At 35.1% G+C, this 13,135-nt stretch overlaps 1 protein-coding gene across 1 annotated transcript; it reads right to left on the reverse strand.

Annotated features, from left to right (window-relative positions):
- Positions 1–353: 353 nt before the first annotated feature.
- LOC121802110 (ADP-ribosylation factor-like protein 5) lies at positions 354–2,504 on the reverse strand. The gene is made up of 2 exons (XM_042201685.1): positions 2,158–2,504; positions 354–911 (listed from the first exon to the last, which is right to left on the reverse strand). Exons 1-2 carry the CDS (start codon positions 2,347–2,349, stop codon positions 552–554), a joined length of 552 nt encoding a protein of 183 aa, XP_042057619.1. The 5' UTR covers positions 2,350–2,504; the 3' UTR covers positions 354–551.
- Between the last annotated feature and the right edge of the window lie 10,631 nt (positions 2,505–13,135).

Raw genomic sequence — 13,135 nt, forward strand, 5'->3', positions numbered from 1 at the left:
AAAGGGTATTAGCATATTAGAATGTTACTCCACTCCCCATCAGCCATCAGCCATCAATCATTCCAATTTATCATTTTCATCCATCCATAAATAATTTCTATTTCACTAATTTTTTCTGGTAATGAACGTCACTAACCACCAACTTTATCTCACTCACATTTTATTATAAGCACTAATATAAAAATAGATACTGCATTTTACTAATTTTTCCATCCATTTCTATTACATTTCATTAAACCTAAACCAAGTTAAAAGCAAGTCTCCTATTGGCGGACGGGAGTATTTTTTTATTAATTTTTGTGTATACACGAGGAACAGGAGCAGCTAGAGAAAATGGAGGTGGTCTCGGCTTCTTGGAAAGAGTAAAAATTTGGTATGACATTTTCAAGACAGCAACTATAGGCCAGAAATCAAGAAATAGAGTAAACAACATGCCAACAACTGCCTGCCTTTAACAAAGAGCAATGTGCGTGTATTCTGTTGCAGTGAATTAGAAGGTACATCACATGATTTACCATTCAATGATAACGAAACATCTCTGTCGAGTGCTTCTAGCTCGTTGCTTTTCCAGCGACTCTTTGTGCGATCCACCCCAAACCATCATATAGGCCGTCACCGGTTAGTGCAGAGCAAGCCTGGATGTGCCAGTCGTGCTTCTTAATACTGTGAAGGGATAGTGCGTCGGTTATCTCAGCAGGGGTCATTGCGTCCTTCAGATCCTGTTTGTTTGCATACACGAGCACTACTGCGCTCTGGAGATCCTCGTTTGGAAGCAGACTGAATAGCTCGTCTTTCATTATGGAGATCCTGGCTCTATCCGTGCTGTCTATCACTACTATAACAGCATGTGTCCCGCGATAATAAGTTGCCCATGATGTCCTCAGCCTATCTTGTCCACCAAGATCCCACACCTGATCATGAATGGTGGGAGGTTAAAATGACATCACTCAGTGAATAAAACAATAATGAAGACACTGCCTGACTACTTTTTACAGTGATAAGCAATACAGAAGCAGATACAAGCATTTCGACCATATTCATACGTGCAATGCTTTATAGGAGTAATAGATTGTTGAAAAGTTCTACTCAGGCATATGCGAAGAACATAAGTATGGGAGCCATCTTTATAGATATAACAATTCGATACGTTAAGCAATTCAATACTACCAGGGAGTCTTTCTCAGCCCTAAAAGCTCAAGTTCAGACTCAAAATGTCACGGTTGTAGCCTAGTTAGTGAGGATTTGTCTCTGTTCATACATACACACTACATCATATCTGATATACAGCATATGGTATATCCAGTAGTTCTTGAAACAGAATGATGAATCAAACAGACAAGCAGAAGGATTCCAGAATTCGCATGCATACATGGAAATCTATGCGCTAACCTCTCAGCTCTCTTGAAAAAATCAGACAGCTCTAGGAAAATAGCGAATCTAATCTAATGCAACTAGTTTCAACAAAAACAGGCAACTCCACACAATTGTGAGGAACAAAAAGAATGAAGTTTTGACCATCATCATGCATCCTGCTTTTAATTCCTAGCTAAGTAAAGGCAGTGGGAGAGTCAGAGTCGAAAAGAGGATTCCTCACTTCTTTCTCTCATTCAAAACCGTGCATGAGACTTTCATCGCAAGTACAGAACTCAATATGTCAATCGCACATATCTGATCCACATTACCTTCAGGCTTGAGTGCAAAAGAAAAGTAGAGCGTTCATATGTCGTGGTATAAATTGATCCTATAGTAATATGTTGATTCAATTTGTCGTAATAGACATCCCAAACAAACACTACTAAAGAGAAACATAACCAAAGACAGCCCAAAATGTAAAGAAATGGGCGAAAAAAGCAGCCAATAACTCCCATATCAAGTAATTCTTACAAGAAACATATCAAGTGGAGTAATTCTTTCAAAGAAACAACAACATTCCTGATGCACCATATATAACTAGTCAAGCCAAGAAATACAGACTGAATATGTGAACACTTACCCCCAAAATCATCATAGAGCCAAAATTAAAAGAATCGAACATGTCATCAACAGTAACTGACATCAACCACCACCAAAAAAATCCAACTTGCAATTCAAACCCAATCGCTTCTGATCGACGATAAATAAAATAAAATTAGAGCTTCAAATTCAAGAAACACGCACCTCAAATCGAATATTTTTGTAGACGACCTCTTCAACGTTGCTGCCGACAGTTGGATGCGTGGTGACCACCTCCCCCAAATGAAGCTTGTAAAGCGTCGTCGTTTTGCCGGCGTTGTCCAGCCCCACCACCACGATCTTGTACTCCTTCGCCGGAAACATCATGAACCACATCTTCGACATCAGCGCCCCCATCGATCCACTTAATTTTTTCAATACAAAAGAGATTCAATAAATTCAGATCGGATGCGAACTTACAATTCAGATAGCTAAGAAAATACTCAGATGTCGTGAACGAATTTGGGTTTTGGTGATTTTGCTTTTTTGGAATTTTTTATTTAAAATATTCTTTTCTAAATTAGTGGAGGTGCTTTTGGATATTTATAATATTTGGAGGGCAGATGAGAAATAATTGTAAAAGTACTTGGATTTAATCTTGTGTCAGAGTTATTAGTACTACATCTATGTCACTAGAAAATCTATTTTTGTGATCTTTTCTTCAACTCAAAATAGCAAATCACATGAATGATTCAAGGTCATCATATTCATTCATAATTACCTCAAATAAAACAAAGATTATCACCTGGTCGCAATTTGAATTTTATTAGCTGCATTTTTTTCATCTTGTGTGAAAATGGTTAAATACGAACTTAATGAAAAAAAATGATGATATATTAATTTTGGGCTGGAGAAAATAAGCCCAATCATATAATGTGCCGGATTTGGGCTCGAACTGTCCATTTACCACTAGGCCTAATTGACTTCGGCCCAGCCAAGCGCTTCCACAACTTTGACAAATCTGTACTGAAATTCAAGTTTTGAATATTCTATAAACATTGCCTTATTCAGCAAGGTAATTTTGTTAGTAGTGAAAGCAACTTATTCATCACGATCTATTTATAGATGTGGCAAAAAATTGGAATTTAGGTATAAGTTGAAATTAGAAGAATCAAATAATTCAGTATTCACATGAACTCTTAGCTTCTCAACTGTGTTTTTTTTTTCAAGAAAATGCATTTTTCATCCTCTAATTGCAAATTTTCCTGTATTAGGGCTATTTTGCCTCATTTTTTATGATTTAAAACTAATACGATGTAGTAAACTTTACTCTTGACTGGTTCAAATTTAGAACTTCATTTTATTTAGATATCAACATCATATTTATGTATCAGTAAATGTTTTATAAGCAACTATCAATGTTGATGTGCTCTATGATATCTTCCACACACCATATTTTATTCCTCCCTATTTTTGGCTTTTTCCTCATGTCTTTTTCTACTGAGTTAGTCATATTTATTTATTTATATATGGGCAAACAGCAGTTAAACACACAAATTATAGGCTAATTTCAACGTTTTAGATTTCGACCAAGCTAAAATTTGTCATGGCAAATTTAAAGTTGATGTGGCAGCTTAATGCATCAAAAATGACGTTTTAAATATTAAAGTTAATAATGATTCCTCATTTATCCCTGTAAAAACTTGAATTAGTCGACTTATTAGATAGTGAAGAGGCGTTTTACTAACTATGTTGCGTTTTATAGTCATTTGACTACTATTTGGCATCCGTTCGCATCGCGCCACGCATGACACTAGAGAGCTCTGTTTCTTCAAAATTCAAATCAATGGCTGGCCTTGTTTAATTCAGCTAATGTTTGGATAAGCTAATTACATTAAGCCTTTGATGCTATTAAAAATAGGTGTTTTGGCACTTTGCATTCAATGCTTTTTCTAATTGAATCATTGCTCATTCATGTCTCTCTCTCATCTTGAGATAAGGCAAATAGGCCTTCTAACAATAAATATGTATTTTATTGTATATTTCGACAAGAACTATATCCTATAAATACAAGCTGTCTAAGTTTTTTTTTTAAAATCTAATGGGAATGTTGATGAATAGAAATGAACAAGTTCGTGAGTTGGGGAAAATAAGATGGCTCCACTAATCCATGACCACAAAATTATCTTTTCTTATTCATGTAATCATAATCAAAACTATTTTTTTCTAAAGAAGACCTAACTATCATCAAGATTTATGTCACATAGGCCCTGATTTCTTCATCTTTGAAGCTCTAAATTCTTAAAAGTCACTAAAATGTCCTATTTATATTAGTATGTTTTAAAACTCAGTGAATTATTCAATTACTTTTAAAATGTGTTTGGTATCATGAAATTAAGGATTTGGATTTGAAAATGGCTGCCAAAAATTTCAAAACTTTTGTTTGGCATTAAATTTTTCTTGGATTTGATTAGATTATAACATCATACCCTCTAAATTCAACGGCTTGAATTCTATACTCAAAATAAATATTTGAAAATTTTAAAATTGAAATTGACGTTTTATTGCATCAATTATTTAATTTTATTAGATAAAAGATTTGAAATAGAATAAAATTAAATATTGTCTTTAAATTCAAATCTATAAAATTGTAATTATAATACAATTAGAAAACAGATATGTTCAAAAATACGAGATGTCACATTCACATATTTACTCAAATACATACGTCACATAATTAAGTATGGGTACATATCTACTAAATTTTAATGGGCATTGTACTCGAATATGAAAAAGCAAAAAATAGTGTCATCATTTCTTATGCTCTTTATCAAACAACTTTCTGTCGTTATCTACCACTGTCCTTGCTTATTTTTAATCATGGTAGTATTTATTGTCATTTATTTATTTATTTATTTATTTCTTATGTCGTGTCGCAAACACTTCAAAATTCGGTGCATGGATATAAACGTATATTTATGTCTTTAATTGCAATCATGCACCATACAGTAAAAAAGATGAACCCTATAAATTGTTGTAGCTTTTTATACTCAATCATTTAGGAGATAAAGTGGCCTCTAGCTCTAGCTATCTAATTTAAAAGAATAAAAGAATTGTGGTGCCACGTCGTGTAATGTTTCATTAATCAGAAACTTTAGTACTACTATGTTATTTAAATATGAGTGAAAAGTTTTAAGTTTTACAAGTATATTTTAATTATGTGTTTGTCCTAATGAATTGCTGATCAACACTGGCGCAATCGACTTGGTTTGGGCTATAAATTAGATATTGTTTGTTATTATGGTTTTTCCTTATATTAAAAGCTTCATCGGCTGCTTTAGCTTTTAGACTGTGTAGTTTGTTGTATAGTTGTTTGAATATTGGCAATATAATTTCTTAAAAATAGACATTTATGATACTATTGTTTGTTAGTTGATTTTTATCTTAAGTTAGTCTTTGTGTTATTCCTCTAATATATTATGTTCTCTTAATAGGCTTTGCTTGTGAATTGTGATGTCTGGATTCCGAGTAATTTAAATATTTAATCACTGCAACAAAAAGAATAGCTAAGGATATTTTTAATGCTATTAAGAATGCTAATTTGTGTGTCTAATTATACTACCAATGCTTCATAAAGTGTTCTTATTATTGGTGTTTCAACTAAAATTAAGATACACAAATAGAAACGTTCTAAAAAAATAAAAGATTAATATAATTTGCATCAATTTAAGGATGCTTTCTTCTGTTTCCTCAATTATGCCTATTTTAAAAAAAAATTCAAAGGCTAGTGATTTGCGTCTTTGTGTCCTTAAACGATAATTTTTTTGCATTCATTGAATTTAGAGAGATTGGCCAATAAAAACATTCAATGCCAAATATAATTAAATTACTAGCATTGTACAGACTATACTTTGATATCTTTGATATGATGTAACTCAATACAATAGTTTAATCACCATTGAAACGACGAAATTAGAAGCAGTTGATTTTTTATATAAAATAATTAATACTAATAGATAAGAACATTATCTTGGAGGATTGCCCAAGAAATTAGACACTCACAACGTTGGATCAACTGTGACACTTAAAAACAAAGTTTTTTAGCCTCATATGATAGTATGTTATAATCATTCAATTATAAATAACAATTTGACTAAGACAATCAAGGCATGACATTAACATTTCCAAAGTCCACCGGAATTTATTTGGCATCGCAATTGGTACTTATTATCATCAAATTACTGTTTTACATTTAAATATATAGATTATTCATTTATTTTATACAAGTATTTGGCAAAGTAGTACTAATTTATAGGACTGCATGTGGTGAGTCATATTATACAATAAAATCTATATATACAATTATACAAATATTAACCTTGTTAGTGCTATAATAGGAAGAAAAAAAAAGCTACATAAAAAATGAAATTTAAATAATAAATTAAAGATTCACCTGGAAAACATGATTTTATGTTTTAAATTACAATGTGAAGAAAAACAGATGAAGTATAGCAAGAGCCTTTAATATAAGACTCTTGCCAATTAATTGATACACATTATTGGTGGGCTATATAATTAAAAGCTTGTGGTTATATCAATTATCAATATGATGGGATGTGCACTAAATATAGCATAACATCTCTATTATAGTTTATCAACTTGGAATTTCATGTCCATTCATATGTCCCACCGACACCCCCACACGCTAATTTCAATTATAATTAGCTAATATAGAAAATGACATTGATTTTGGAGTATTAGAGACCCCACCACCATCCTTTTCATGGTAAACCAATTTTGCGTTTTCAAGAATAAAGTTTGAATATCTCCATGATTATAGGATTTCCACACGTATTTAGGTAACTATAACATATATGTGAGAAATTTATATACTACTATATAAAAACTTTTATTTTTTGATTTATTTTAAGATTAAGGTTTGCCGAAACAACATTAAGTGTTAGCGATGATGTTGTCAGCGACACACTAGGTTTAAACATATACAAACAACATATACATATAAAATATTTGGGTTAATATATATTCCCTCTGTCTCACCGAAGATAACTCACTTTCCTCTTTGTTTTCTTCCAAACAAGATGACATATTACTAAAAATAAAAAACACTTTTATTTCTATTTTATTATCTCTCTACTACTTTACTATATACAATCATTGCACCAATTTTTGAGCTGCTGGAGTGTTATGAACTAGCCTATATGATGGAAATTCACCAATTTACTTTCTTTCTTTAAAATTTTATCTCGGAAATTCACATCAATTAATTTACATGATGTGGTAATAATGATGTTGTTGGGGCCCTTTTTGCAAAAATTGTGGTAAAGTCTTGATCAACTTTTATGAAAGTCACAAAAAAGGGGCCGGGGGAGTGCAACAAAGTGAAATACAAAAGGTAAAGGATTCTTAAAATTAATAAGTAGCCCATGTTCCCAAAGTCATCAAATAAAGAGTTAGTAATGAGCACTTAGGAGATTCAATAATTTCAAGACATCATCAAAACTCTACTCTCATTAAAGTTTCAGCACTAAAAACCAAACTTATTTAACTGTATATACATTATTTGAAGAGTAGTGCTAAATGACCACATTATGGCCAGCCATAAAAATAAAAAATTAATAAAAGATAGTGTGTTTAATGTTATTTTGTTGAAATCAATGCTTCTAAAAAGTATCAATTTTATTTGTACAATTGTACCCTTAGTTATAAAATATAAATATGAAGAGACTAGAATTTATTCAATTGGATCATTCAATATTTATTAAGGTTACATGATAATTAATTTAATTCTTTCTTATATTTATAATACCAACGTGGTAATACTTTTATTTTTCATATTTACTTAAAATACTCTAAATGTTTGTATATTTAAAAATAAGTAAAATTGAGATTTGATCAATATACTTATTTATATTAATAATCATGGGTTAATATTATAAACGACCACTAAACTACAGAGCATGTATCAAATTAGTTCCTAAATCAATTTATTTCTTAAGGAGTACTAAACTTTATATTTCATTCCATTTAATGTTTTTATTTAAATTTCTTAATTACTTTATTTTAAATAGAAGTAAAATTCTGCATAATCACTTCTATTTAAATTAAATTACTGAACTTTTTTATCAATTGAATCTAGTATAATATTCAGTTGCCACCAATTGAAGATTAAGAGGGCTGACTGCAATTGCAATTTATGGAAAACTATACAATTACAACAACTTCATGATAAAAAAAATATGCACTATAGGCAAAGTAACTAGTACCCTCATCCATGTATGCCCAAGAACAAAGTAGTAATTCAAAATACGGTAAAAAGTTTCTTAAAAAAAATTTCCATGTTGATATTATGCGTTTTACATTATTTTGAATAAAGAATGGTGTGGTAGGTAAATATTTTATCAATTTCATTTAAACTGAAAAAATTCTAACATATTCTAATCTATATTAACAATAATAATATTAATTGCTATTATAATTATATTATAATACACTATATTTTTAGTATAATTAATCGTTTTTACAATATAACATAATAAAATATTGTACACAATCTAACCGTGTCATAGCTTAGTTAATATTGATTCCAACTTGGTATAATAGGAAAACATTTTTAAAAGGACAAAAGCTTAATCTTAAATTAAAAAATAGTGTAAAAATAAATAATTGAAAACAGAAAATTAAAAAATGAATGAATCTAATAAAAGAAATACGTATAAAAGTGTAAAAGTTGGATTAGAGAAATGAAATAAAAAAACTAGAATTAAATAGAAGGGTAATAATGTAAAATTATTTGAGCAATAAATGACTTATTTGAAACATTAATAGTCATACTATCTAAATTTACTAAAATGTCATTTTATGGCCAGCCATATTATGGCCGCGTAGCATTATCCTTATTTGAATTGGATTCAATATGATTTTATCAATATTCAAACCTAGAGAATGACTTATAATGGACAATAAATTCAGACACCTCCTCCCAATCAAAAGTACTACTAGTTAGCAATTCTCTACAATAAAAAAAAGCGGCAAAAAATTAATAGGTAATTATAGGAAAAATAGAAATTTATTTATAGTGAATTTTTTGGAATTAGACCCCTTTCTTTATTCATAAATTGGGTCTCTACCCATATGTGCTTTACACTGAACAATAGTAGTACTCCCAACAACCTAAATTTCGAACACATTGTATAGCAAATCTTGATTTAAAAATATTAATATAACTACTAAGGGCATCCGCAATGGGCGGACGATGGCACGCCCGATGGCGCGCATCGTCCGCGCCATCCATCGTCCGCACCCATTGCAGGTGCGCGCCATAGGGCGCGGACGATAGTCGCGCCCTATACTTCGGTCACGGAGGATAGCGCGGACGATGACCATCGTCCGCGCCATCGTCCGCCCCATTGCAGCTGTCGCGGACGACATCGTCCGCCCCATTGTGGAGGTCGCGGACGATCAACCGCGGACGATGGCACGCGGTTTTATTTTTTTATAAATACCGTTCATGTGTAACATTTCATTTCACTCGATTTCATTTTCGAAACTTACATTTACATAATTACTACGAAATGGATTCAAGCCCCAATAGTCCTACGTTTAGCGCAGGGGCGCATTGGCCGGGTACAGAACCCGGCGATTATTATTCGTTCGACACCAACACCCATTACGATCCCGATTTCAGTACGGAATCGTGTGGGTTGTCTGACATGGAGCCGTCTCCGCACCGCCCAACCGCAGCGACCGATCCCGACCCCGCCGCGACCGCTTCCGCCCCAGCCAGAAAGAAGCGGAACCGGCAGCGGGAGCAGAAGTTGCCGCCTCCCGGTGATTGCGATGAGTACGCCCCCGGCCGTACGAACTACAACGACGATGAAACTCTCACTTTGGCCCGGTGTTGGGTAGATATATCGGAAGATCCGATATTCGCGAACAACCAGCGACAGATCGCGTACTGGGAACGCATCGCGGACCTCTACAATTCGGTCAAGCCGCCGACCGCGTACAAGCGCAAGCGTGAGCAACTCCGCAAGCACTGGGATCAAGTTGTAAAAATCATGGATTAAATATGCCCGGTCAATGGATTTTGACCAAATAATAAATGTGACGAAATATTTAATTTTGTGAAATTAAATGACATAGCGTCGATCTACATTTTACGTAGATAAATGTAGTATATTCACTTTCTCAAATCCGATTTCCGGTGAGTGAGAAATAGTGGATTAAAGTTGGGCATAATTAGCTTTTAATTAAAGCTTGGAGTTGGAGCTTAGAGAATAATTAACTAGTGTTAATTATCCCATATTGGAGGATTAACACATCTTTTAATGTGCTTAAATTAAGTGCCTTTATGTTACTTAATAATTATAGTGGACCAAGATGGGTGAAAGAGCCCACACGCGCGCACACGCGCGCGCTGCCTCCGCCGCCCGCCCGCCCGTGTCCGTGCCTATGCCCGTGCACGTGCTCGTGCTCGCGCTCGCGTTCGCGGGCCGAAGGCCTCGGCCCCGGGCCCGGGCCCGATCCCGATATCGATCTCGATCTCGAGCTCGATCTTGATCTTGGACTTGGACATGGACTTGGACTTGGATCTTGGCAATTGGTCTTTTGGTGGTCTTTGGGCTTGGTGCTTGGCCCAAACTAATCTTTTTAGACCACCGCCGAGTCAGCAGTCCAAGTGGCTTGACACGTCGTCAAGCGAGGCACAGTCACAGCTGCCACATAAGAAATCCACACGCTCCACACGCGAAAGGCACACTCCTGCCACACGCTCGTAACCGCCGGCGGTTACGAATCTGCCATGATGAGCCTTCATGGCTTGGTTGACCCTGCATGGTGGCTTGGCCTATAAATAGGCTAGCCATTCCACTGCATTAGTATAACATTATTCATAAGCATTCTCAGCATCATAAGCTCTCTCCCTCTCTGCATTGTTTTTCTGTCGAAAGCCCTGCCCTCTCCTCCATCCCGTTCGCCGGAGCTCTGCTGATTGCGGTGCTGCATCAAAAGAGACGTAGCCGTTTTACCTTTGGGGACGACACGCCAAACCGAGAGCACTACCGGGGCGTATCTCGTCTTGCGGGAAGAGGCCTCCTCGACTCGGCTATCATACAATACTGGTTTAGTTGCTTCATTTTTAAGTTGTAATTTCAGTTCAGTTCTTCATTCTGTATTCCTTCTTTTGGGTTGTATTACGCCCGGATTTGCTATCTTGTAATCCAGAAACCAACACAAGTCAAGAAGCAAGTGAACTTGTACGCGGCGGAGTTCGAGAAGTTCACGCGGTCACAGGGGAGCGGCGATAGCTTGAGCGACGTGCGCGCTAAAGCGTTGTTGTCGTACCGGTCGATGTACGGCGACTTCAAGCACGAGGCCATCTGGGCACTCTTGAGGGACAAGCAGAAGTTCTAAGGTGGAATTCTGCACACTGGTGCGCCGAAGAGGACGAAGACCACTGAAGCTGGTGATTACACGAACAGCGGCAGCGGCAGCGGCAATCACCCGGTTGACCTCAACCGGACGTACGTGGATGAAGGGAGTTCCGACACACCGGTGTCCGTCCGGCGTCCTCGGGGCGTCAAGGATGCGAAGGCCAAGGGGAAGGCGACCTCATCGTCGACCGCTGCAACCCAAGCTCCGGTCCCGGTAGAGCTCCCGACCCAGACGGCCACCGCATTTGAGTCGTTAGCAACAGCGTCGATGGCAAGGACGATGTTGCAGACGCACAGGGCCCTCAAGAAGTGTACCGACCCCGACGAAGCCGAATATCTCCGGGCGTTACTCGATGAGCTGCGTCGGAAGTTGGGAATTGGTCCGACTTAGTTTTTTTTTTATTAGTTCAATGGTGTAACTTTTTTTTATTAAAACTTCGCCGTTTGTTATTTAGACCGTTTTTTATTTACTCGTTACTTGTTATTTGAAAACAGTTAAATTAATTAAATAAAACAATAAAATGATAATGTGGCGCGCCATAGGGCGCACCTTAGGGCGCCCCACTGCAGGTGGGGAGGTAGGAGGATAAAACTGCTGACGTGGCGCGCCATAGGGCACGCCTTAGGACGCCCCATTGTTAATGCACTAATGGTACGTGAGTGTATAATATTAGTGGACTTGTTCAACCCAAAGTAAATGGGAAAAGTTCAACACCTCATGTTTATTACTTTTTTCAGATATTTTGATAATCGACAAAGTTAAATGAGGTCCATATTTATTATTTTGTTGACTCAACGAGCATTACTGCAACAATGACATAATTGACAATTGATCTCATAACAAACATTAGGCTTACCACATTATTTTATAGAGTTAATTTATTTTATCCATTGAATAACCATGTAGCCCTAATATAATTGCTACTCGGGATTATATTTTGGCTTTTGAATTGTCTACATTTACTTAAATATATGCACATAGAAAAATAATAATGAGAGAAGCTCCACGGGAGAAAAATGTTTGGATAAGAATCACATGCATTTGTATTCGTGCTTCATGTTCAGTTTCTTTCTGTGTTGATTAGTGGTACTATTTGCAATTAGTCAGAAACAAAATAGAAAGATTTTCATAATATGTATTTGACCATGAAATGGATAAATGGAAGGTGATAAAAGTTGTTGGTAATAGATAAAATTGTGTCCGAGATAGGTCCCTCCCCCCCATTTTCACATAATTAGTTGAATATGAATAGTATAGAAGGGGACCTCTTCTTCTTCTTCTTCTTCATAATAGAGTCAATTAGGTTTTCAAGAAGATTGACTCAAACAAGATTATTTTCTTGACTGAATTTATAGCATTAATTGTGAAAAACTCTACTCAAAGACTGCATAATATATAAAAATTGATCTAGGTATAGGTTTGTAGAATATCATTACATTTGGATAGTGTTCTTGCCACTTAACATTGACCATTTTTAGATATTAGCTGGAGTTAAACTCAATAATGAATTTATGACTATATTAATCATTTTGAATAATCATACACAATAGTAACAAGTAACAACCGATAATTCTGACGTTTTAGTTGTATATTAAGAACTTTATTTTTAATATTAAAAAATCGTGCTTTTTGTTGACATTAATTTCCATACAGCATGGTACGTAATGCTTATATAGAAATTGTTCTCTTCTCAATTTAATTTAGGTAGACAAAATGTATATGGAATTTAATTGGATTTCATGGTCGGAAT

This window comes from Salvia splendens, chromosome 5, assembly GCF_004379255.2.
Source record: "Salvia splendens isolate huo1 chromosome 5, SspV2, whole genome shotgun sequence".
NCBI lineage: Eukaryota > Viridiplantae > Streptophyta > Magnoliopsida > Lamiales > Lamiaceae > Salvia > Salvia splendens.

Coding starts and splice junctions, on each gene's coding strand:
- LOC121802110 (XM_042201685.1), bottom strand. CDS start 2,349: ATGGGGGCGCTGATGTCGAAGATGTGGTTCATGATGTTTCCGGCGAAG. Junction 912..2,157: donor ACAAAAATATTCGATTTGAG/GTGCGTGTTTCT, acceptor ATTCATGATCAG/GTGTGGGATCTTGGTGGACA.